Source organism: Phoenix dactylifera, chromosome 12, assembly GCF_051530095.1.
Source record: "Phoenix dactylifera cultivar Ajwa chromosome 12, Ajwa_hap1_PhDact_Kaust_v1.1, whole genome shotgun sequence".
NCBI lineage: Eukaryota > Viridiplantae > Streptophyta > Magnoliopsida > Arecales > Arecaceae > Phoenix > Phoenix dactylifera.
In genome coordinates this window covers 20756624-20783701 of record NC_143201.1, presented here as the reverse complement: position 1 = coordinate 20783701, position 27078 = coordinate 20756624, and the positions used below count along the sequence as shown (strand labels likewise).

The 27078-nt window shown below is 45.7% G+C and overlaps 1 protein-coding gene across 10 annotated transcripts; it reads right to left on the bottom strand.

Annotated features, from left to right (window-relative positions):
* Window positions 1-66: 66 nt before the first annotated feature.
* LOC103701810 (phosphatidate phosphatase PAH2-like) lies at window positions 67-27078 on the bottom strand. 10 transcript variants are annotated; one of them, XR_015972187.1, is made up of 13 exons: window positions 23897-27035; window positions 23040-23620; window positions 22884-22957; window positions 22668-22826; window positions 19284-19368; window positions 8483-8569; window positions 8261-8333; window positions 6137-6180; window positions 3259-3309; window positions 2495-2623; window positions 2306-2404; window positions 1930-2076; window positions 67-418 (listed from the first exon to the last, which is right to left on the bottom strand). XR_015972187.1 is itself a non-coding variant. In XM_088708980.1 (10 exons), the coding sequence occupies exons 1-10, from the start codon at window positions 26322-26324 to the stop codon at window positions 2020-2022; spliced, it is 3657 nt and encodes a 1218-aa protein (XP_088565106.1). In that variant the 5' UTR covers window positions 26325-27035; the 3' UTR covers window positions 1805-2019. The 10 variants fall into 10 exon arrangements, 2 of the variants coding, with proteins under 2 accessions (XP_088565106.1, XP_038985995.2); XR_015972186.1 differs by lacking the exon at window positions 3259-3309; XR_015972180.1 differs by lacking the exons at window positions 3259-3309; window positions 22668-22826 and adding an exon at window positions 1331-1454 and having other exon boundaries at window positions 218-418.

The window sequence follows — 27078 nt, the reverse complement described above, 5'->3', positions numbered from 1 at the left end:
TGGTACCCACCTGATTTTATTGAAGAGTGTGTGGTATGGAAGATAAGAAGATTGTTTTGCACCGTCTTTCCTACGATACCATCTTTTTCAGTTCTTTCATCCAGCTTGAAAACAAGTTTGCTTGGATTATTAGGAACATTAGCTTGCACCCTTACAGATGCTTACCTGATAATAATGGCTTCTATTGATTTAAAAACCTCTCCGGAAGGGCATAAAGTTCTGCTAAAACCAACTTTAAACTTAAACTAGTGGGCATCTCTCTGTGTACAATTTGACAAACTGCAATATTTATCACTCTGTCAATCATGCGCCACCCCACTAAATTAGTGTTACTGGATTGAGCACTGATCTGCCTTCACCTCATGATATTTTCTGCATATCTCCATGTTTTTAGGATGCATGTTTTATATTATTTTCCCTGAAAAAAACATCCAGGCATATGTCAGATGCTGACAAACTTAACAAGATGCAAGATGTTATTTTATAAGAAGGGGTTTTAGATGAAAGAAGAGATTTCTGGTGCTAGAGCGCACACAATATCACTATATCTCAAAACTATTTCAATCTTTTAATAAAGGTTTAAAAATATTCTGAGAAAAATCCAATATTACTGATCTGCACATAGGTCCATTCCACAACATCTTAAGACTATTACAATCTGTTAACCAAAGTTTAAAAGCTCTAAAAAGGTAAAATAACTACCTAATATGTGGTTAGGTCTGTTCCACGATGTCTTAAAGATGGTAACACTACAATCTTTTAAGCCAGAGTAGTGATAGCGCACCGCAGCTTTCATACTACAAAGTTACACAGCTGATGGGACTCCTACAGCTCCATTCACTGACAATGTCATCAAGTGGAGCCATAGGACCCATCAAACTTCAGCTATTAACTCGATTTTGAGAGATTGCTGCATTACGTTCTCTTTTAACTAATTAGATTACATCGTCTGCTGCTCTTTGGACCTTATTTTGAGTGCTCGAATCAAGCTTACAACAGGAAGAGGCAGAAAGAAGACGAACACCCTAGATGAACTTGAGTCATCTTAGTTCATCAAGATCTGACAAAGTTGTTTTATACAAGATTTTTAGTAAGCCAAAGAACAACCATTGAGTTAATACCAATGTCATAAAAATTAAAAGATAACATCAACCTGTACACTGCTTTTACTAGATCTAAAGCACATTGACATTTGATGTACTAAAAGCTAACACATGAATGATGGCTAATAAGAATGGAATTGACATTACATTTATTTGCAACTATTCTGTTTTTTCTTTTCATACAATAACTAATGAATGAAAAAGAGTGGTTACATTACTTGTATGACCTTACGGTGCAAGTGTACAAATCCATCAGGTAAAATACGTCTGTCTCCATAATCCATTAATGTCTATGTACAATGTCCAGCTGACAATCTATCATGCTTTTACCATACCCAACCAGTGATTAGCCTGTGAAAGTGAATAGCATTTAAGGAATCTTACATAATATATGCTACTCAACCAGATAGAGGAACGAGTGTTAGAACCAAAATTATCCAAAATCAGTGAAGGAATAAAACAATGTTCAAGCATAATATTAATACATGGTCGAACGGCCTATTGTCTGTCTTGAAATGGAGCATTATAACTGTACATAGGTTGACTTACCAAGCTCCAGTCACATAAGCTATTTATTTCTAATACTAAAGATGAGAGAGTTTCCATCTCATCAATCAAGATAGCACATATTTTAACATACACAGATCCATCATGCATCCATACATTATAGAATCATGCATATATCCATAAATACACAGATAGCGGTTGATAAATCATTTCATTGCAAGGGCAAGCTGCATGTGTGCTTCCTCTCTCGAGGATTGCTAAGCTAATAAATTATTATCGTTACATCAGATTTACATAACAAGCAAGTTAATAACTTTACCTGAAGGTTCTCAAGTGATGCTTGCAGGCACTCTCCAGCTTCACGCTCCACGTGGTTAGTTCAACTCCTCTTGCAAGGACATAGATAGGTTCAAACATCAATTTCAGGAAGAGGCAACTTCCAGTAATTCCAGGAATTATAGTCCTCCTAAAGCCAAAAATTTCAAATGAAAGCACACAAAATTAATTTAAGCATACTAAAGTAAAGAAATGAAAAGCCAACCACCCTTCACTAATGTAAGATAGTAATAGCTAGAAAAAGAATCATCCAATTCCAAGAAACATTACTCCCAAGATCAGGCATTAAATATATTACTAAATATTATGATCCAAAGTGATTTTACCAAAAATGTGAGGTATAGGAATATAGGATTAACCTGCTCAGCTGAGGACATGGGAGGAAACATTCCATTGACTAAAGCATGAAGGGAAGTATATGACTTTGTATCAACTCGACGGTTCACTGTAACTTCACCCTAGCCATTTAAAATAACGAACTTCAATTGATTTAAACCATTGATGATTGTTGCAGTTTCTTTAATACCATCAAAATCTAAAAATCTTACCTTGGGATTGATTATGAAGATCTTTCCTATAGGAATTCCAACTTTAAGGTAGCTAATCTCATCCGTGTCTCTGTTTCCGAAGCCAGCATAGAATGGGTTGCAATCAGAAGGAAATAATGCCCTGATTTCCTGCAAAATATCATAGAAGTAAGAGCTTGCATAGAATGTGTTGCAATCAGAAAGAAATAATATGCCTTTAGAACAAGGTTTCAAATATCGTGGGATGGGACTGTATTTGTTTTTCTATGGAATGGAATGCCACCCATCCTCACACTCAAGACTGTGGATATCTCGTCCCACCCTGGTCTATTTTCCAACTTGTCCCGTTCTGACACTTGGGATGGTGCCCCATCCAGACACTTGAGACGGTGGGATGCCCCATCATCCCATTGGTATTTAAAACCTTTCCTTGAAATTATATCTTTCCAAGAAAACAAAAACCTTCTGAAATGTATAGACAAAACCTTTCTAGTGTGACACGTTGAAGCAAAAGAAAAAGAAGCCGGCATATATCAAACATAACCAAGCACATTTAATAAATTGGTACAGTAAAGTTAAGACATGCCTGAGCTTTAACATATGTATATGGAATTTTTGGCCATTTTGTGAGCTAGAACCATATGTTCACTATCAGCTCCAGAGAAAGCTAAAATGCTTTATCCATGAATGTTGACCACCTTTGTCACAAGTACTCCTTGGCCCAACATTGTAAACCAAGCAAACAAAGAAATCATTACAAGAAAAAAAATGCAAGAGCTATTCACCTTTCACTGTTGCATTTCTGTAGTGAAGGGGCAAAGGCCGTAATTTTATATCTGCATCAAAATATATAAATGTTTAGCGCAATGTCCCAGCGAAAATTTTCATTCCTTTTGACTTGGTAATGGAAAGCCTATCTATGGTCCCCATGCACCACATAAGTGTGGTGCTTACTCGTAATAGTTTGATTCTTTTTATTGCATATATTTAGATCAATACCTTGTGGGAGTATTGCCTTCACTCTTGCACCTCCCTCAAGTAAAGAATATCAGAGCCCTGTATCACTATTCCAGAACTTTTCCAGAAGCTTTGGAGACAACAGTAACTCACTGCCAAACACCACTGTAGGATCGATTGACACACCAAAACTGGAACAAACCAAAAAGTTGGACCTGAATACTAACGGAAAACCCATCCACTACAAAATCACCTTATCACTCTTTGAGATCTGGAAAATAGAGACCTCCATGCAGATGGCAGCAGTTTTTTGCACAGTTGCTGTATTATTTGCCGACCCACGAACTTCAATGCTAGGATTATGCTAACGTTATTTGTACCTAGGAATCCTCTCTTAGAACATGTTTGGTTGCTTGTAAGTGGGAGGCTGACCACTCACTTCATCGAAGTGACTATAAGTCACCACCAGCCGAAGTCACTTCATGCATTTTTAAGCTCGGTTCCTCTCGCAACGAGAAATCACTTCAGGCCACATCACGATAACCAAATGCCCAAAGTGACTTCATGCATACCTTAAGTGACTTTGAAGTCTGGAAAGCCTAACAGATCACCCCACGGTTAGCTCCTAGGCAACCACCACCAGTCAATCATCTTGCACACCCAAACTTATCTCAATCAGCTCATGAATAATCTTTAATTTTTCTTGCAGTAGGATCATAATGATTGTCACGCCCCCGCCTGCACGGGGCACGTGAGGCACCCAGTGCCCACGAGGGGGCCGCATGAGGGAGGAATACGGAGCTTCCCTGCCAGATATTGTCCGGTTCCAGGGCTTTACGCAAGCGTCCTTCACCCCTTTCCGGTTTTGTTTTCCATCCAAAACGCGTCTGCAGGATTTGGAGACACCCGCCTCATATGCCCAGGCTCTGGAACGAGTCCTTCCAATGTGGGACTATTGAGCCTCACACCCTTCCCACCATCGGACAAGAGCCGTCCTCGGCTCTGATACCAAATGTCATGCCCCCGCCTGCGCGGGGCACGTGAGGCACCCAGTGCCCACATGAGCCTGGGCATATGAGGCGGGTATCTCCAAATCCTGCATACGCGTTTTGGATGGAAAACAAAATCGGAGAGGGGTGAAGGACGTTTGCGTGAAGCCCTGGAACCGGACAATATCTGGCAGGAGAGCCCCATGTTCCCCCCTCATGTAGCCCCCACGTGGGCACTGGGTGCCTCACGTGCCCCGTGCAGGCGGAGGCGTGACATTTGGTATCAGAGCCGAAGACGACTCTTGTCCGATGGTGAGAAGGGTGTGAGGCCCAATAGTCCCACATCGGAAAGACTCGTTCCAGAGCCTGGGCATATGAGATGGGTGTCTTCAGATCCTGCAGACGCGTTTTTGGTGAAAAACAAAACCGAGGAGGGGTGAAGGATGCTTGCATGAAGCGCTGGAACCGGACAATATCTGGCAGGGGAGTCCCGTGTTCCCTCATGTGGCCCCCACGTGGGCACTGGGTGCCTCACGTGTCCCGCGCAGGCGGGGGCATGACAGAAGGCTCATTGGATTGGTATCGGGGCTTCTACTGACTGGCGATCGGTTCGGTATGGTACATGTATGTACCTTACTAGTTCGAGACATATTGAACCAGTGGGAGGGAGAGAGAGAAGGAAAGGAAGGAAAAGAGAGGAGGGAGGGAGGGAGGGAGAGGAAGGAAGAGAGAGGGGGGCTTATGAAGAGGGGGGAGAGGGGGAAGGAGAGGGAGGAGGAGAGGAAAGAGATGGAAGGAGAGAGAGAGGGGGGGTCTTACTGAGGGAGGAAGAGAAAGGGAGTGAGGGAGAGGTAGGGGATGTCGAAAGTCCCAAACTGTGACCCTAACCCCAATCATCGATAAGGGCCAGAGATATCGGCAAGAGTATCCATGGCATCGATCAAGAGCGACAGTATTGTCTTTAGCATCAATCGAGGGCGACGACATTGAATAAAAAAGAATATACTCCTAGGAGAATCAGAAACTGGTTTAAGGTAGTAGTAAATAATTTTGAACTCTAGCAGGATTATGGTTTTCAGTCCAAGGATCATGTAATTGATTGTTCTTCATGTAATATCTGCAAAAAGAATATAATGTGTTGCTAAGGAAAATTGATTTTACAATAAGGGCCCAGCCATGTGTCATCAACAGGTGATAAACAAGAATAATGCAGAATAGAATAAAAAAGCTGTTTGTAATATTAGAGATCAGAATTATGGACCAGGTTTACAACCTATAAGAGGACAACCATTAATAAGTAAAAGAAGGAAGAAAAGTTAGTGGCTGAGGAAAACAAATGAATCCATCTTTAATCCTCAGTGACATCAAAAGATCTGGATACCATGTACAATAATAAGAAAATCACTTTATAGGAAGCTGACCGATTTGTACTGCTACACAAAGTAGACAACCAAAACTACCATTTTTTGCATGAGTTTCTTCATGATAATGGTAATATACAAACAAATTAGTAGAAGACACATAAATAGTCATATTTGATTGTTAAGTGCATTTAGAAATTCATGTTAACACCCACAAAAAGTCACAGCAGAAGTTTTCAGCTCATTTTCAAAATCCAATCTATTAGTTAGACGATTAAATAAAAATAAGATAACAATAATAAGGTTCAAGAAACAAGCACCTCTGAAAAAATCCAACATGCAAGAGCAGAACTCACCTCTAGGCATGAGATCTTGAATTCGTGAGGAGCTCTTCTGATAACTACAATTAATAAAGTTAAAGAACTCAATTTCACATTATTTTAAACATAGAACAAAGGCACAATAGCTTCAACATATTTCCTTCGGAGCAAAAGAATCAAGTTTTGTAGAACATATATGGAAAAAGGATTAAGCCAAACAATACTGTAAATAAAAAGAAAATGAAATACTTGTCTGGTTCAAAATGTCTCACATGGAACTCAAACTATTTCACTTCTGACTTTGCAGTGTCATAAATTGAAATAAAACTTCAAATAGAATGGTTAGAACTTAGAAGCTTCATTCAAAACTCTCAACCCGAAACACAAATATCCAAGTTTCAAGTAGCATGGTCAAGGAATTTTGGCTAAAACTAGTTTATGGGATCAAAATTCTAAAGTTCATAGCTACTCTTGGTTGTTTTCTTCACAAGCTTTGAGAAAAATGAAACCATTGCATATGTTACAAAATTTAAAAAAAAAATAGAGAAAACTAACTGCTTTGACAAGTTTTGGCTAAGTCCTAAAACTCAAGACTCATATGCACCTGAATAATCATATGCTAAATTTCCCTCAAACCGTAAAATGATGTGTTATACTCCAACCAGAATTTTTTAACAATATATTTAAAAATATATATTCTTTTGATATCTCAATGCTAAAGCACCCAAGGTGATACATCCAAGGGTCCCAACTCCCAAATAATATTATGTACTTTAAATTAAAAGTAAATTATTATCATGACTTGTTTTATTTTTCATAATTTTATTTGACATTTTTCTATACAATTTTTTCAATCAGGATGCCGAAAATAAAACCAAAACTACCAAAGCCACTGCAATTGTCAAAATAGAAATTCATTTCATCCAGTCAAAACTCAAAACTGAAACCTAAAATTGCATTTTTAAACCTTGTCTAGTAGAATATAAAAATACCAAAAAGCAAGGAATCCTTGCACCTAAAAAATCAGAAACAAAGACCATAAGCTGTTAGGAGCTGGCCCTTTGCCTAACGAGTTTAGCTTTTTGGGTCTAGTGGTAAGTTATCATAAGCAACCATCTAGAAGATGAATCAAGACCAACTAAATTTAAATAATTTTCAGTATAATCTGAATTAGCAAGTCCCTATATGAGAAAATGAATAATTAGAACATTTAGAATTACTTAGACCACCCACTGACATAGGCACATATTGGCATATGCTTTCATAAGACACAGAAATGAAGTTAGGTGCTTTTCATATAATCTCATATCTCCTATGGGAAAAACAAATTGTTTTATATTTTACTTCTTTCCTTTGGTCCACATCTCTTTAGCCTTCTACACCTCTTTCACCTCCTTCCACTCATTTTACCTTCCTTTTCTTTGATCCAGGAATTTCAGACTTTCCCAAAATTTTATAGCCCCATTCTTTCTTTGGTGGCCTCAATAGCAACTTCTACTAATTTTCTTGGTGGCTTCACAAGTAACTAATAACATCACATTATTAGCCTTTATGATGGTACACCTTATAAGACAAGATTTACAGGTTTTATTTCTGGCATTCTTTTAATGGCAATCATCATGCCACTAATATTCATCCAAGTGTGTGAAATGTGAATTCTCTAAGAAGCTCATGACACAAAGGTCAATTACAAACTTTTATCATTAACAATCTATAAATTTTGTTTATGTTTTCTGTTTGGGCTCTCATGAGTTCAATTGATAAATCTTTTAAGATACATGATGCAGGTAGCAGAAATCTGTTGAACTGTATTGGGGCATCCAACTGAACACAAACATCAAGTTTCAAGTATGCATGAGCGTAAATAGTGCCTCCCTATAGGTTACTCGTGTAATATGAATCCTCAATAATCCACAAGAAATAACATGGAGATGCAACAAGAGTCTAATTTAAAGTGAGAACTATAATTAGCATAGCTTAAGTAAGAGTCTGAAGTACATCAGCATATATTCTAGCACACGTTGATGCCTCTAACTCAAAATATAGGTAATCTCTAAGACTGAACATAACAAAATATATTTTACATGCAACTCTTCCAATATCGATAGCAAAATCAAAAGCAAAAAAAAAAGAAGAAAGAAAGAAAATTACAATAACCACCTTCTCTGTAAAGTGAAGGAAATAGTCCATCTGGAGATATAACAACTGGACCATCAGGAAGCACTTTCCCGTCCTGCAAATTACAACATATTTACATCTCTAGGAAATGAGAGTATGTCTTCGTCACTACCTTCATGGTTATATTTAGAAATGAAGATAACATAGAAAGGACAACTTTATAATGCTGATAACAGAATTGAGAATTGGTTCTCTGTATGTGACCTGTTTAAGGTTGAAAAGGAACTGCCTTGTTAGATGCGCCTGTGAAATTGCACGTGCACTGAGAAAGAGCAGTTGATATCCATTCTCCTATAACAAACTCAAATATGCTTACAAAGATGACATGGTGCAATATCCTAGATCTCATTGGGCATCAGCAAGAGAAAAAGGATGCAATTATAAAGACAATGCACTATGGTACAAGTGATTCAGTTTTTAACTGCATATCAAATGGACACAGAATATCATCTACTACCTTTCCTCAAAAACCTAGTTCAAAATATGAGCAGGTATGAATTCCAAGAGTTCAAGCAACAACAACATACATAGCAAGCTAATTTGTAAGCCTGCTGAAAATATCAGGAAATATGCAACAGAACTTATAGATCAAGCGTCCGAACAAACAGGTATGAAGTTCAAGAGTCGAAGCAATAACAACAAACATAAGATGATAAGAAGCTAATTTGTAAGCCCACTGAAAATATCGAAAACATGCAAGTTTTTCTCAATAATATATTCGTCAAGACTTCAGGGTTGTTCCTAATTTTTGGCTTAATTCTCTTTGAATTTGGACCATGAAGGTATTCATCACATATTTTGTTGACCTTTTTGACAAAATATGATTCAATAATTAATGAGTCAACTTGACAAGACACAATTAAAAGCTATCAACATTAGTGCTCTATGTCAATTTATTGAATGATTTCTTTAACTACCGCATGATTAATCTCCTAACAACCATGAGTCATCTGTCTTGATCACTTTATGGTTTGTTTCTCTGATCTCAACTTGTCTTTTAATAAGATCTTCAAATAACAAAAGACCCTCTCTTCTAACTGTACCCTAAAAATACACAATTAATCGTATTATGCTGGCTACAGAAAGAAGCATACTCTAACATGAGTCTTTTTGGTTTTTCATCACATAAACTAAAATGTATAGTTTCTTGTTAGGATGTCCAATAAATGCATGCATTTGTGACTTAAGGGTAACTCTGAAAATGGCAACAGGGATCAGATAATTACATGGTTCAAAAGATTGGGAATTAAGAAGTTCTGAGCATGTAAGATGACCAAAACAAAGATTAGAACGTTGAGATGGATTTGGGGCAACTCTAGGAAGGATACAAAAAGAAGCGAACACAAGAGATGAAGTGCAAAACTTCTAGAAATTGAATGGGTACATGCATATTAAATGAAGATCTAATAAAGCTCTGTTTGATGAGATATCGGATTTCCTTGTAGGGATAGAAAGAAAAGTAAATGGCCTAGGATAACAAAAATAAAAGTCATGTAGAGCAAAAGCTTTTTTGAATAACTCTCAATAAACTAAGAACTTAAGGCAAGGGTTAACTGTAGGAAATATATTGTAGTTCTGCTGTTACCAGATTATTTTAAATTGTTTAGAAGAGCAAAATGCTTCTAAGTTTCATCAAGTCAATCTTCACTAAGGAGATTAATTATCTCATTCAATCCATGTTTTATAAGTCTCTGATAAAGTTTAAACATCTCTGTGCAGGTTAATATGAGTTTGTGGTTTGCAGCAACCAGAGTCATGAAAATCTTATCAGATAAGCTTAATTGGATGAGGGTAGTAGTTTAGGCATGCAATTCACACTTAACTGGGTAAGTTTCGAAAAATAGACCATATTGCAGTACATAAAGTCTTATGCTCTAGTATGTACTAATACATCTTGTTGCTGGTGGTCCAAACCGAGAACGATTGACACAGCGGTGTGAACGGGGTTCCGTTTGAGTTGCCTTGGTTGGTGTTGATTGCGCTCCACCTTCCACTGGGAAACCTGCAAGCAAGCCTCGCACCACCACTGGGGTAGTGGGGGCCCTCCGACGATCAAGTCAGAGGAGATTGGAGGAGAAGGAGAGATAATAGTAGCAAGTAAGAGAATGCTCTGGAAGTTCTTGCTTACCCCCCCTTCTCCCCCCAGCCGCATATATACCAGGCTGGGGGGTCTTTCAGGGGGGTTCGTCATCGTGGGGCACGATGGAGCTGCCACTGACACGGCCGTTACAGGGCGTCGTGGGGCAGCGCTGGGTACGGCCGTGACAGGGCGTAGTGGAGCTCCGCCTTGTACGGCTGTTACAGGGGATCGTGGAGCAGCGCCAGATACAACCGTTGCAGGGAGTAGTGGAGCAGGAGGCTGCGGCGTGCCTCTGGGGAATAGCCTGTCGTTGTCGAGAGATGTCCGACTCGGGGTCGGGCTGCGGAGGCGAAGATGTCCGACTCGGGGTCGGATTGCTGGATCAAGGGGCAGCCGACTCGGGGTCGGGCTGCGGAGCCGAAGATGTCCGACTCGGGGTCGGATTGCTGGATCAAGGGGCAGCCGACTCGGGGTCGGGCTGCGGAGCCGAAGATGTCCGACTCGGGGTCGGATTGCTGGATCAAGGGGCTGCCGTAGTCTTCCTGGGCGCGCGTGCCGGTCATGTGGGGCGTGGTGGCTAAGTTCCCCCGTAACAGTAGCCCCCCACTTCCGAGCCTGGAACCAGAAGGGGAACGGGTGAAGGGAGTGATGCTTCGTGATTGCCGCCATCCCTCGGAGAGGCGCGCGCGCTTCGAGCTCCCCGCCTTCTTTATGGCGTATGGCGGTTGTTGCTGACCTGACAGTCTGAGGATTTCGGCGGACATCCCTCCTTAATGGCGTCGATTCGCCTTTGGGGCGCGAGCGACCCTTCGGCAGCCAGGCGTCCTCTGGCGTCACCGAGGCGTCACCCACCTTTCCGCCTATTTAACCGGGGGCCCTCCTCCGTCCGCCTTTCTCTTTACAGACATCTTCGAGTTTCTCCCTTGCGCTGCCGTCATTGCCGTCGGACTGTTCGCTTGCTCCTCCTTTGACGCTCTCGGAGCCGTTCTTCCTTCTCTTCCGGTGAGTTGCCCCATTCTTCAATTTAAGGCTCTCCATACTTTCTCCTTTTGTATTAGGGTACTCCAGTCGTTCCGGTCCTTTCCCCCTTCTTGACCCCGTCCTGACCGTAGATTCACTGGCCATTAGGGATGGGCGAAGTGAGAGCAGACCGCATTAAGTCGGAGCTGGTCGCTGAAGACCTAGATAGGTTCGTGGCTCGATACCACCTTCCCGAGGCCTGCAATGTTACGCTCCCGGGGCCTGAGGAGAGGATGTCCCATCCTCCTCCAGGGAAGGTCGCCATCAATGAGGGCATTCTTCAGGCTGGGTTTCGCTTTCCCCCCTCGGACTTAGTTGTGCAGGTGCTTCGGGGTTTAAGAGTGGCGCCGACGCAACTGGTGCCGAACTCATGGCGCGCCCTGACGGCCTTCCAGGTTCCCTGCCGCATGCACGAGGTTCCCGCCACCCTGAATGTCTTTTGGGAATGCTACGGCCTGAGCGGCCACCCCCAAGACAAAGGGTGGTGGTGCTTTGCGGCGCGGCGAGGGTGCGGCCTCGTCAAGGAGGCTCCTTCCTCCATTCACGGCTGGAAGGAGCGTTTCTTTTTCATTGACGTAGATCCCTCTTGGGGAATCAGGGCAACCTGGGAGACGCCGATGAAGTCCCCGATTGGCCTATCGAGGTTGTCGAGGGAGGAATCCGATGGCGTCGCCGTCTTGAAGGGGTTGGTTGCCGAGGGCCGGCTCCCCCCGGTGGCTTGCCTTATTTCCGAGGATACCTTGGTGAACGTTGGTCTGAGCTCGGTTCCCACTGACCGTGAGCCCGCCACCATTTCTTTTTTAGCTCTTTTCTCCTCTTTCGTCTCGTTCTTTCTTTCAGTTTCTCAACCTCCGACCACCTCGTCCTTTTTGCAAAGATCGACGACGTCATGCGGTCGGACAAGGCAACGGCTGTTGGTAGGACGTCCCTACTGGAAGCAGTCCGAAGGAAGAAACGAGCTCCTCCGAGCGGGGCCCCACCGGCGAAGAAGTCCCGCCGGCAGGCGACTCCGACGCCGACAGACGGGTCCGGACCCACCGATCAGGGGGACGCCGCGGGCGCAGACCGGGAGTTGACGCTGTATCAGCCCTCCGATGCCGAGACTACCGTTTCTCCGGAGGCATCACCCGGGCGCGGCCGAGATGGACGGGTCGGACGTGATCGGTCCCCAGCCCAGCCTTTGACTCGGTCGGCTCCGGATGATACGAGGAGGGACGCGCCGAGGCCCCGGCCGAGCGGGACCCTGTCAATTCCAGGGGCGGTCCCCGCTCCGAGCATGGTCAGCATGACTCTTCCCCAAGCGATGGGTAAGGGTAAGGCTGCAGAACCACCGTCCAACTCCGGGGAGAAGTCGGGGTCGGCCTTCACTTTCGCCGGCGCCCGAAACCTCATCGAGACGGTACTGCTGGAGAAGGACCGCAGGCAGGTCCGAGAGATGAGGGTCCCTGACGTTGGGGCTGCCAGCTGCGTCTGTCTCATGTCGGTGAGTGTTCTTTCGGTCGCTTTCATCATTTATAGGCTCTGTTGATCCCCGCCTGACGCCCTCGTTTTTCCTATCTCTTAGCTCGCCCAGTACATGATCCGCCTGGAGGAGTGCTACGAGGAACAGGCGAGGCTTCTGGCGAGGGCCGAGAGCCAACTGAAGGCAGTAGAGGAGGGAGGTCAGGCTGCGGCGGGGAGGACGACCAGGGACCTCGAGATGAGGCTCCGGGTGGCCGAAGAGCGGGCACTCGGCTTCGTCACCCTCGAGAAGCAACTGTTGGAGGCTCAGGAGCAACTCAAGGTTGCCTCGGGTCTCGAGGGCGAGATCAAGAAGGCGGAGGAGCGGGCCGAGAAGCAGTCCCGAAAGGCTGCCGACTACCGGGAGAGGTGGGAGAAGGCCCAGCGGTCAGCCGACAACGCCCGCAACCGAACCCGGTCTCTTGAAGCCAAGCTGGGCGAATTGGAGTCGGCCTTGGAGAAGTCCCGCGCGAGCGACCAGGAGCTTCATTCGCGCCTGGAGGAGGCTGAGGCTGAGGCTGCTCGCATTGCTGCCGAGGCGAAGCACAAGGAGGCTCAGGCTGATCTGCTGAGGGTCTCCTCCGAGGCGGACGACCGGATTGTGGCGAAGGTCTTGGAGGCGAAGGCTCAGATTATGGAGTGGGCAGAGGCGGCGCTGGCCGAGAAGAGTGCAGAGATCGGGCGTCAGGCGGTACAGGCTTATCGTCAGTCCGCCGAGTTCACCCGTGATATGTCGGAGGCGGTACAGGCCTATCGTCAGTCTGACGAGTTCGTCCGTGACATGTCGGACGCGGGGTCCGACTCCTTTGTCTTAGGCTTCGAGGAAGGCCTGGCAAGGGTGTCGGCTAAGTACCCCGAAATTGACCTGAGTAGGATCTCCCTTCTCGACTCCCCTCCGGCGCCATTGCCTGCTGCTTCTCCAACCGTCTCCCTACCCCCTGCGGACGTGGCCGGCGTTCCCGACCCGGGGGTTCCTCCAAGCTGACCTTCTGTATTTTCGTTCTTTTCTTTGTGTGTTGGCGTTTTGCCAAGTTGTATGGGTCTCGGCCCTGAAACAATGAAAGTTAATGCAAATAGAGTTTCTTCATTTCACTTTCGTCCTTCTTCTTTTTAACTCTTGGTAGCGTCTCGCTGACTCCCGACTCTTGAAATTCTTCTGGCGCTAGGCCAGGTATCTGAGGGTTAGGCCTCAGGGAATTCTTCCGGCGCTAAGCCAGGCATCCGAGGGTTAGGCCTCAGGAACTTCTTCCGGCGCTAAGCCAGGCATCCGAGGGTTTGGCCTCGGGAACTTCTTCCGGCGCTAAGCCAGGCATCCGAGGGTTAGGCCTCAGGAACTTCTTCCGGCGCTAAGCTAGGCATCCGAGGGTTAGGCCTCAGGAACTTCTCCCGGCGCTAAGCCAGGCATCCGAGGGTTAGGCCTCAGGAACTTCTTCCGGCGCTAAGCCAGGCATCCGAGGGTTAGGCCTCAGGAACTTCTTCCGGCGCTAAGCCAGGCATCCGAGGGTTAGGCCTCAGGAACTTCTTCCGGCTCTAAGCCAGGCATCCGAGGGTTAGGCCTCAGGAACTTCTTCCGGCGCTAAGCCAGGCATCCGAGGGTTAGGGCTCAGGAACTTCTTCCGGCTCTAAGCCAGTCATCCGACGGTTAGGCCTCAGGAACTTCTTCCGGCGTTAAGCCAGGCATCCGAGGGTTAGGCCTCAGGAAATTCCGCTCGTTGGTCGGCCAAGGCTGGCACAAGCCGAGGCGACCGGTCGGGGCTTCAGGCTAGTCTGCTCCCGGGATGATCATCGGGTTAGCCTGGCATCCGAAGGCCGAGCCTTGGGAGATTCCGCTCGTTGGTCGGCCAAGGCTGGCGCAAGCCGAGGCGACCGGTCGGGGCTTCAGGCTAGTCTGCTCCCGGGATGATCATCGGGTTAGCCTGGCATCCGAGGACCGAGCCTCGGGAAATTCCGCTCGTTGGTCGGCCAAGGCTGGCGCAAGCCGAGGCGACCGGTCGGGGCTTCAGGCTAGTCTGCTCCCGGGATGATCATCGGGTTAGCCTGGCATCCGAGGGCCGAGCCTCGGAAAATTCCGCTCGTTGGTCGGCCAAGGCTGGCGCAAGCCGAGGCGACCGGTCGGGGCTTCAGGCTAGTCTGCTCCCGGGATGATCATCGGGTTAGCCTGGCATCCGAGGGCCGAGCCTCGGAAAATTCCGCTCGTTGGTCGGCCAAGGCTGGCGCAAGCCGAGGCGACCGGTCGGGGCTTCAGGCTAGTCTGCTCCCGGGATGATCATCGGGTTAGCCTGGCATCCGAGGGCCGAGCCTCGGGAAATTCCGCTCGTTGGTCGGCCAAGGCTGGCGCAAGCCGAGGCGACCGGTCGGGGCTTCAGGCTAGTCTGCTCCCGGGATGATCATCGGGTTAGCCTGGCATCCGAGGGCCGAGCCTCGGGAAATTCCGCTCGTTGGTCGGCCAAGGCTGGCGCAAGCCGAGGCGACCAGTCGGGGCTTCAGGCTAGTCTGCTCCCGGGATGATCATCGGGTTAGCCTGGCATCCGAGGGCCGAGCCTCGGGAAATTCCGCTCGCTGGTCGTGCGCCTGATTTTCACCCCGGCAACAGCCTTAGTCCCAACCGAGCCGAGCAGAAAGAGACCGCGTCCCCCACGAGGTATTGTCCGCTTTGGGCGCTCCGGTCCGCGCGTCCAGCGCTGACAGAGGGAGACGTTTCCGGCCCGCGCGTCCAGCGCTGACGGGGGGATTGCCCTCACGGTTTTGTCCCACAAAAGGGCCCTCGTAAAACAAAATATCAGCTGAGCTTCCACTATCCACAAGAACACGCCTTACATCATAGTTTGCCATAGTGAGGAAAATCACCATGGCGTCATCGTGGGGGGTCTGAACCCCCTTTACATCTTCATCACAAAAAGTGATTACATTACCGACCCTCTGCCTCTTTGCGACGGCTGCCCCTGACGCTTCAGTCGAGCCCCCTGCGTTCCTCTCGGGCCGGGGGCAGCCCCCAGTGATAGTGTGGATCACGCCCGCGACGGGTCGATTCTGCTCCCGAGGCTCCTGAGGGGCCGGATCGGCCGGACGCGGGTCTGTGGGGGGACGTCGGTCGTTCACATATCGACCGAGACGCCCTCGGCGGATGAGAGCCTCGATCTCGTCCCGAAGCTGGAAGCAGTCTTCGGTGTCGTGGCCATGGTCCCGGTGGTACTCACAGTACGCCCGAGAGGGCCTCCTCCCAGGAATCTTCTTCATCTGTCTCGGGACCGGGAGGTTCTCCCGCCCCTTGATTTCCATGAGGATCTGTGCCCGGGGAGTCAGGAGAGGAGTGTACCGGTTGAAACGTCGGGGCGGAGAACGAGGGCGTAGGGCGCCGTGGTTCCTCGCCGGCGACAGGCTTCTGCGCCGACGTTGAGGCGTCGGGCTCCTCCTCTGGCGTGCCTCTTTTCGCCTTTTCTTCCCGAGCTTTGGAGGGATCTCGGCGGCCTCCTTGCTCCGGTGGGCGGCCGCCTCCTCGGCGTCCGCATACTGGTTCGCCCGGGACAACAGCTCCGGGAAGCTCCGCGGCAGGCGTTTGTCCAGGGAGAAGGTGAGTCTGCCCTTTCGGAAGCCATGCTTCAGGGCTGAAAGAGCCACTTCCTGGCTCAGGTTCCGGACTTCCAGCGTAGCCTTGTTGAAGCGGGTAAGATAATCCCGCAAGCTTTCTCCCTCGTTTTGCCGGACATCAAAGAGGGAGTCGGAGACCAGTCGCCGCCGGCTACTGACGGCGAAATGGGTGATGAAGAGGCGAGTAAACTGGTCGAAGGACTGGATTGAGTTAGCCTCCAAGCCGGCGAACCACGCCCTTGCCGGGCCACGGAGGGTCGCCGGGAAGGCCTTGCAGAGGAGAGGATCTGATGCTCCGTGGAGGAGCATAAGGGTCCTGAAACTCTCGACGTGATCCCGCGGGTCCGCCGCCCCGTCATAGGGCTCGATCGCCGGCATTTTAAACCCCGGCGGATTCGGGGTCCGCAGGATCCTCGAGGCAAGCGCCGGCTGGGAGGAGATCTCCAAGTCGGCGAAGGGATCTTTGGAGTGGCCCTTCAGGACCTGGAGTTGTCGGTGGAGATCGTCCACCCGCCGGTCCAGGGAGCGCGACCGATGGGTGGGAGACAAGGTGCACCGAGAGGGGGACCGACTGGAGCGCGGGTTCCTTGAGGACTGGGAGGTCTGGGAACGCGCCCGGGCCCGCCTCTCGTACCCCGCGCAGCTCCGATGGGAAGGTCCCGGCAGAATGGACCGTGCTCGAGAATCTTCTTCGCGCCGGCGCTCCTCCCCATGGGAGAGGAAGGAGCGCGGGTTGAGGAGGACAGGTGAGCGCTCAGGGAGCAGCGGCTCCTGGGCCCGCTGCGGCGCCCGAAACATCACACCCTGCAGGTTCTGCACTGCCTCCGCGAGGGTGCGAACCTGCTGGGCTAACTGGTCGAACTGAGCGGCTTCGACCATCTGAATGGGGGGTGGAACGGTGGAGTGTTGCTGAGAATGTGTTGGAGACGCAGCGGCCTCCCGGCCGGAGGCGCGAGAGGCCCCGCGACCGGAGGCATTGGAAGCTCCACGACCACCTCGCCGTGCCATTACGATCGCTTTGAGATTCGGGCCCTCCTTCTAGCGCCAACTGTTGCTGGTGGTCCAAACCGAGAACGATTGACACAGCGGTGTGAACGGGGTTCCGTTTGAGTTGCCTTGGTTGGTGTTGATTGCGCTCCACCTTCCACTGGGAAACCTGCAAGCAAGCCTCGCACCACCACTGGGGTAGTGGGGGCCCTCCGACGATCAAGTCAGAGGAGATTGGAGGAGAAGGAGAGATAATAGTAGCAAGTAAGAGAATGCTCTGGAAGTTCTTGCTTACCCCCCCTTCTCCCCCCAGCCGCATATATACCAGGCTGGGGGGTCTTTCAGGGGGGTTCGTCATCGTGGGGCACGATGGAGCTGCCACTGACACGGCCGTTACAGGGCGTCGTGGGGCAGCGCTGGGTACGGCCGTGACAGGGCGTAGTGGAGCTCCGCCTTGTACGGCTGTTACAGGGGATCGTGGAGCAGCGCCAGATACAACCGTTGCAGGGAGTAGTGGAGCAGGAGGCTGCGGCGTGCCTCTGGGGAATAGCCTGTCGTTGTCGAGAGATGTCCGACTCGGGGTCGGGCTGCGGAGGCGAAGATGTCCGACTCGGGGTCGGGCTGCGGAGCCGAAGATGTCCGACTCGGGGTCGGATTGCTGGATCAAGGGGCAGCCGACTCGGGGTCGGGCTACGGAGCCGAAGATGTCCGACTCGGGGTCGGATTGCTGGATCAAGGGGCAGCCGACTCGGGGTCGGGCTGCGGAGCCGAAGATGTCCGACTCGGGGTCGGATTGCTGGATCAAGGGGCTGCCGTAGTCTTCCTGGGCGCGCGTGCCGGTCACGTGGGGCGTGGTGGCTAAGTTCCCCCGTAACACATCTCATGTTCCATATTGTCTTGTATCAAACAAATCATGAGTAGATGGATATAAGGGTATACCATAGTATATACCATGTTGATATGTGATCAATAAGACCAATACCGTGGGTGTTTCGCATGGTTGCAAAAACCATAGAAGCGGGATGATATAACCAGTTCCGTACCATTCCAAGATGAAACTGGCACCAGCAATGGCTGCCGAAATGCTAAAATAGTCGTATTAGTATGGACTAGCCATACCAATCTATATCAGTCTGTATCGATGTGCACTTGCAGTACTAAACCAACCATACCAGTCAATATCGATGGTTTTTCTTTTTTTTTTTCTTGAAAGAGCTCAGTTTCCGTACATACCATCCATACCGCTACCATATCAATACTATAGTGTTCCGATGGAAAAACATTATAGTATTTGGTACCAGTATTTAAAATCTTGGTGTTACAAACCGTGCTGGGAAATCAAGTCATTTGTGAATGGGAAGTAAATATTCAATTGTAGCAATTCAACTCAAGGATGTCCATTAGGTGTCCCTATGAGCATACAGGAAGACAAAAATCATATAAAATGTCCAGACTCCTTTAGCCATTTTGAAATATTTTGTGCTTCTATATCCATTTTGACAAATAGAGAGAGGATCAAGAAAAGCAAAAAGTGACACCAGATGTAGCCTTTTATAGGATAATTAGCAAAGAAAATACATATGCCAAATTCAAATAAATGGAACAAGGCTTGGTGATTAAGATTACAGTTATGATCTGTATTTAATACATAAAGTCTCATCCACAATGCGTTATTGAACTTACCAAGTGCAATGATAACTTTATAATCTCCATTAAACCAAATCCATAGCTTAATACGGATAAAAGAAGTGACCGTTTACTAAAGTTTTATTCGTAAAAACGTTTAATGTTAAGTTGCCACTATCGCAAATGTGGAAACTTGTAGCGAACCTTAATTGCAGAAAATAGATGTGCAACACCAGTCTGGGACCAATCTACACCAACTAGAGGCATGAACTGTCCAAGAACATCTGATCTGTAAAATCAGCAAAAAGATATAGCAAAATCAGCAAAACCAAGACCTTCAAAAGATAAAGCAATTCCCCAGTCAGGAACTACACACAAACATAGAGACAGAAAAATTTCCATGCAAAAGAAGTTCTCCACTGCCCTATTTAAAGTATAAAATTCTTACATATGATCTAAAGAGGAATAAAATAGAACAGCTTATTGCACATCTACAACAGTAGAGCTCAGATCATCCGTTTGCAATCAAAAAGTTTTGTACGTAAAGGCTGCCAAAGTCGACAAAATCTATACAAGTGGCTACTCAGAGAAAATTTAATACAAAGATATTTGTCTCATATTGAGTTTTTAAGCAACCAGATATAATGATGCCAAACAGTGTGGAAGTTGCAAATACATTCAATGCTCCTAACTAGCATGCTTTTGCCTAAATAACTCCAGGATAACAAGAGTGGGTAAGAGATTTACTTGGAATGATCAGCAGGCTGAAGCAATACGATGAGACACAAAGAGGATATGCCGGTTCATCAGTGGAAGCCGACAGGGAACATCATCTTTAGTGTGCTTTGGTTGCTCATGAAATGGAAATAAAACAAGAGGTATAGTAGTATACAAAAGATAAGATGACAGCCTCAACTCCTATATCCATAGAGCCATGCCAAATCTTATGCTTTTCTGCTTCCATGAATTGCACTTCCCAGACTTCAATTTCACTTGGATTACATCCATATGGACTTCTTACCCAAGGTACGCGGTACCGACCGTACCGACGTACCGGTGGGCATCGGTACCGGTACGGTGCCAAACCAAACCGAGCCGAACCGGTACTGTACCGATGGGGCTAAAAACCAAAAAAAAATTGGAGCCGGTATGGACCGGTTCGGTTCGGGCCGGTACCGGTTCGGTACGGGCCGGTATCGAGTCGGTTTGGGCCGGTACGGGCCGGTACCGGTCGGTACGGGCCGGTACGGTTCGGTACCGAAATATATAGTTGTACCGTACCGGTAGGATCCGGTACCGGCAGACTATGTTCTTACCATTATTTAATCCTATGCCCTTAAAAGACTTCCCATGTGATGCAGGAGCATTTTTGGGGTCCAAATCCATGCCATAGGACTGTTACCCTTTTGGTGTTTAAACAATTAATGATGTTTTATTAAATGTTTTCTATTTACAAAGGGAAACTATTATTCAGCACTGTTCCCACTACAGTAGCCAACAGCAATGACAACTGTTGAGAACTTTAATTTTAAGAGTTTTTAGCTGTCCATCAAGTGTCCAGTTGGCATATCTTACATAATTTTTAGATACTTTAATTGGAGTTAAATTAGTGAGAAAAAAGGAGGTGGTTGCTGATTTGTTTAGGAGATTCACTTTCCAATTTTAGTGATTCTTTTTGCTGTCAAACCATGCGGAAAGCATTCTACAGTCATTATACGAGTCCTTTCTTGAGTAAGAAGCAAAGTCTGCCGTATTGGCCCATACCGTACCGGAAGAAAATTGGTACGAAACACATTCAAGTCGGTACAAGTCCCATACCGGGGTGTTCCGACATGTGCCGAGGTGTGTACCAGTCCATACCGAGGCATATCGAGATGAAATTGAGAAAATGGGTAAGAAAACTATTTCGGCACAAAGGTGTATCGTACTGTACCGTACCGAATCAATAAAATACCGATACAGTATCCGGTACCGAGATTGCGGACCTTGATAAGAAGAAATATTTTCTAGTCAATTTAGTCCATATAAATAAGTCTATGTGAACTCCTTTATCTATTTCAGTTATAAAATTTCTATTTTTTAATACGTTTCTATGTAGAACTTGGGCTGTGCCTATCTTACTTTCAGTTTGATTGGAAAATTGATCTTATTTGATCCCTTTTACCATAGCAATTAAAACTTTCCTCTTCTTCCCTATTCCTGAAAATTGGACAGCAAGCTAGATATTTGTTTTTAGGGCCTTCCATACATCAACATGTATGAAAGATTGATGCCAAAGCATTGATTGTCTGGAAATTAAAAGACTAAAAGCCATCAAAAATACATGAAGCTCAATGACGTAAAAAGTCTACAACAACAATGGAGAGGAAATCAAGATTTTAATCATTGGATGGCTGAAAATCTGAGAGTAGCTGCTAAACCTTTTGATGATCGATATAAATGTTAAAATCAAAGAAATGAGATCTTGCTGCAATTGAACTACTATTACTACTGAATATAGGTGATTTAATTTGAATTCATCACCATTCACAAGTGGTCATTAAGCCATTGAGGCTCCTTGCATTCTTTCTCCTGAGTTAATTCTGGCATGGTCTTACCCGCTGTTGGGGTCCAGTTCAACCCTTCACCAGTTGGATCAATTAGAAACATTATAAAAAAGTTATATCGACCAGCCTGCAACATTTTCAAGTAACCTGAGTTTCTACTACATATTTAGGTAGTTTGACTATCAAAGGGTCGAAAATCACTTTTTGAGTACTGGAGACCAATCAAACTGGTTATAGCTTTGAAGTGCTTTGTACCGTAACTAAAAATAATAAGGTTTTATGTATCTTCGTTTCTGTATCAGCCAACTACGATATACATATCATTTTTTTCGCAGTGATGGCACTCAGCAAGAATCAACATGAAAAGATAGGAAGACCTGTCTATACATCTATGATCACATACAAAGATGCACCAGGAAAATTCATAGCTATCTAACATATATCATGTTAGATAGTTTTTAGTGATAATAATACATGTTCCAGATCTTATAACATACATATTTGACTCTTAGAGGCACAAGTACATTATAAACTTCTTTGGTAGACAAGTCATTTTCATTGAACACCACTGTAAACTCACATGCTAATAAATATATGTAACAATATTAAATAAAAACCACATTATTTGAAAAGAAAAAAACAAGTGTTACAAAAGAAAATTCAATTAAGCAAGTCTAACAGATGTCAGAAAAATGCCTACATTATGTAAATTGAATCGGCACTTCAAAAGCTTGCAAAGGCATAGGTGACAGAATCTTGGATCAACATAATGAAAATAGCAGACCAAGCTTACTTTCTGGGACCATAGATCCATAAGTCAGGAGGACTCTAGGAAGAGTACGGAATTTGCTATGTTATTTAGATATTGATGGAATATCAAGACAATACTACACTAAGAGCCTTCTTTATTAGTAATAATAAATACGAAAGTAAACCAAATTGCATGATTTATCATGGATCATGCTTCCCTGTCTCATCCCAGAAAGCAACCAGCTCTTTTATTTATACTTATTAGAAAATGAGTGGTAAAGAAGGCGGACACCTCAACTTTTGTCAGTGGGCTAGAACACACAAGGAATTGCAGTTTTATGACCAGATCTGACAACCTATGGGCATAGTGCTTCTTCCAATCATTACTTCCCAAATCAGAATGCAAGGCTGGCCATTGTCTGAGATGAAACAGCTGCACCTGCTGGCCATCCTAAATAAACAAAGTCATCTTAAATGTACGTCTTGAAAGAGCAAGTAGAGAACTCACTTAGTAATTGTTCCATCAACATCAGAGATAACTATGTGAGTATTCCATTTCCATAGATATATACTAGCATCCACCTGTTGAATGTAAAAATGCATTAGGTAATAGACTTACAACTTAAAATATGTCTATAATGGGTAAAGCTATGAAAACAATAACCTGTTGCCGCCCAAGCATCGCAGTGGAGAAACTAAATGTTATGATATTCCGACCCTCCTTAAGATTTAAGGAAGCAAGCTGTTCGGAAGTCGGAGCAAGTGATTGCACCTTCTTCCTCATACTCCTGGCGTTCAGCATGTCATTTTCCCCAGTCAGGTTTTTAGTCTTCTCAGAAGCGGAATCTACATCTATTTCACTAAGACCTTCATGGGCTGCGTGCACGGTGCTTATGGTTCTAGATCTTTTAAAGTTGAACGGCCAAAGCCTCCAGCTAACCCCAGGTGGTACTGTGCCACTTGAATTATCCCCTTGAAGCTTTTTCTCTTCTCGATCCACAGGTATCATACCTTCAGTTTTGAATATTTGTTCCTGACCAAAAGAAACCATTCCCAAAATGATTGGTGCAGCTGCATCCCACGGATAATAATGATCACCAATTTTGACAACTAGCTTATCATTCTTCACAAGCGATGGGCCCAATGCACAAAATTTCTCTAAATTCACTTTTTCAGAATTAAATGCTTGACAAGCTGCAGAAGCCCCCATCCCTTCATATAACAAGTGTTTGCAGAGGGATAACTCTGTGTAGAAGTACATAATATATAAAAACTCCAAATTTAGTTCAAAAATATGCATGTGTCCAATATTCTAATCATGTATAACCCAGATCTGAAGAGGCATGATAATTTGCAAAGGCTTTGCTGATATACAATTCAAGATGCATCTATTCAGCAGAATATTTTGGTGCAACCTTTAAAAGTAGAATTTACCAAAGAACCAATAGGCAAAGTAATATATATAGCTTTGCTAGACTTATATACATACAGAAGCAGCGGGAAAAAGATTCATTCACTCACCAACAGCAGGGTTGATTGGAGTGCCGTTCTGCTCTCCCTTATTTTCGACATCAACGACTGTAGCAACATGTTCAGGTCTAACTTGACCTTGCTCTTCACTGCTGTGAGAGTCTGCCTCCAATTTTGAAGAGCTCGAACATTCCTTCTCAAGTACATCCAGCACATCAATTGTAGATTTTAAATTCAGTGAGCAACTTAGTGGTTGAAGAAGATTGGATCCTTCAAGATCATGAATGTCAGAACGGATATTGGGTAAAGATCTTGCTGACAGTTCATTTCCGGCCTTATTTGTCCAGCTTCCAGGAATATTTATTGGACTGGCATGAGGTCTTGACACATTAGAAAAGCCTTCAAAAAACTGCTTATTTTCTATGTCTTTCAATTCATGCTCCTTGAGGTCAGCTTCTGCAGTGACCATTTGGTGATCTTCTGTTTCCACTGCTGTGTCATCAAGCGATAACTCAGGGTCAATTTCTTTAGCAGCAAAGCTGTGAGGGTCACTGAATGGGAACTGATCATCCTCTGAGCCCTCAGGGGACAGGGCATTGGCTTTCATTTCTTCCACAGATTCAGAAGCAATACCATATTCTTGAGCATTACTATCACCATTCAAGATACAAGATTCATTCACATTAACTCCCTTCCAAACATTTTCTATCCCTTCTACTTGATAGGTAGAGTCAAGTCGCTTGATCTCAATGAGGTCTGTAGTTTCTCCCGCCTCCATCTGAGTTTCATTCCCAAAGTAATCACATTGGTTATTACTTGTTTGCTTCACCTGAGTCAATTCCTCAATTACTCCGTTAGGTGAAGAACGAAGGCCACTCAAAATTTGTTCAGAAGCCATAATGGAAGAAGAGTCAGCATTGCTTGGACAGTCACATTGATCATTTTGAGAGATAGAAGAAACCTCAACTCTGGAAATCTCCGAAGTCTGGTCATGACATCCACTCAAATTTTCTTTGCTTGGGCAAGCACCTGATTCTAGTTGTGACCTTACTGCAGAGATTGGCTCACTTGTGTCACACTGAGTTTCACAACTTATCTTTCCCTGTCCAACCCCACCTGAAAAGAGGTCCGCAGCATGAGGAGCTTGGTTCATGGAAACATTGAGCCTGCGGATTGAGCTTTCTAGAGTTTCACAGTAGCTGAAAGAAGAAATTTCCTTCTCTTCATTTTCAAGAACAGAAAAATCATTGGTTGAACATGTGCACATTGCACTCAATGACTGTACTGAATCATGAGAAAGAGCATCCAAACCAGGACTTTGAACGTTAATTTGATTCGATTCTATTCTTACTAATTCAAAGACTGCCTCATTCTTATCAGCTGTATTGCTGGTCTCTGAAGTGTAAACATTTACAACGTCCTCATGGGAAGTTATCTCTCCAAAATCCTTTTTGTTTATCATATCATTTCCAAAACTGTCACCCAATCGCTCCCTATGGGAACCAGTTGAATCATTAAAAGAATCACAACTTTGGCTATTAGCGTCAGGATCCTTGGATTCTGAAGTCACTTCATCAGAGATGAACTCGCACCTATCAGCTACATTGTCATTCTCAGAAGTGCAAATCTCTATAACCTCCTCATCATCTCTCATACATGGAGAATCATGCTTAACTATCTCTTCCAAATGATTTTTACTTGCAGTACTGCTTCCAAAATTATCATCGAGGTCCTCACCATGAGAATTAACCATTTCATCATGATCAGGGCCTTTCTTCAAAGAAGGTGTATGTGTACTTTGTTCTTTTTCAATAACATTCACATCTTTATCGTCACTTTCAGATGGTTTTCCAAGAGAATTATCAGCCCTCCGATCACTGGTCGGGAGATTGGTCGACCACTTCACTTCCAAGAGGTCAGCTGCAATCTCTGCACGCTCCAACGAACTCACCCTCTCTGCATTGCTCCCCTCATCTTTATCCTTCATCGACTTCCGTCCAAACATACGACCCAAAATTGTTGAGTGCCTTGAACTTGTTCGCTTGACAATCTTCCCATTCCCCATATCCATGTGGCTAATCGTCTCTCCCCGACCACCATCAAAATCACAGCTCTGAATCTTCTTCAATTGTCCATTTGGCATCTTCTCATCTATCTCGTCTCCAGAGGATGTGGGAGACACAAGGAAGTCTCCTTCTTCGGCATCAGACTCCATGAGGAAATAGGCTTCACCTTTATGATCCAAGAACATGTGGAATCCAGCTTCGACTCCATTGACAGATATGTTGACAACTTTCTCCTTCGTCTTCAGCACACCTTGAAATTTCCCGAACCGAACATACCACGGCGAGGTCTTGAAGCTCCCATCCTGCTGCTGAACAACAATTATGTCCACAGCTCCTCCAAACGGGTGGAAAGGCCCCGAGACGGTGTTCGCCCCCCGGGTGATGTAGCTGCTCAACTTCTCCACCGCATACATCTTCCCCAAATTCCCACCTTTCCGATGTCCCAGATCATAAAACCGCTACAGGATTCACGCTTCACCAAGATCCAATCCCTAGAAGCCCTCCAGCTTCAGAAGACACCGCCTGGAACATAACCAATGATACCCCAAACAGACGGACATCGAAGCCTCAAAAACCTACCAAGATCGCTGTTTTTCTTCAAATTATCGGACAACCAGGTCGGAAAACCTCAGATTTCTCCGAAAAAATCCGAATCAAAACGAAAAAAAAAGAAGCAAGGAATGTAAACACCGAAGCCGGATCGAAAGAACAAAATCTCGCCAAAACGCGATCTTCATTCTTTACATTTTACAAACACCCAGATCAGAAAAACCTTCCCAAATGCCGAACCTCGAAGGCAGATCCCATCAAGAACCGCAGAAAGGAAAAAACCGATGCCGAATTACCGATCCAAATCTCAGATCGCGAATCCCTCCTCGACCGACCGTTCGGGATCCAGAAGAAGGAGAAGCCGCCGAGGAGGAAGAGGAAGTTGAAGGAGAAAGGCCTAAGGAAGAGGCGGAAGGCAGCGGAATCGAAGCATATTCAAATTAAAATTCGGGGAATAAGCCAGAGTATCAAATCATCGGGACCGAAAGCGCCTTGCAGCGGAGAAAAGCGGTATTTTTCGGGCTAGAGAGACGTTGGAGTGCGAACCCTCGAGACAGGAGAAAAAATAGTTGAACGCGAAGGGCGGCCAGCCAACTTGGCATTTCCTCGTTGGAAGGG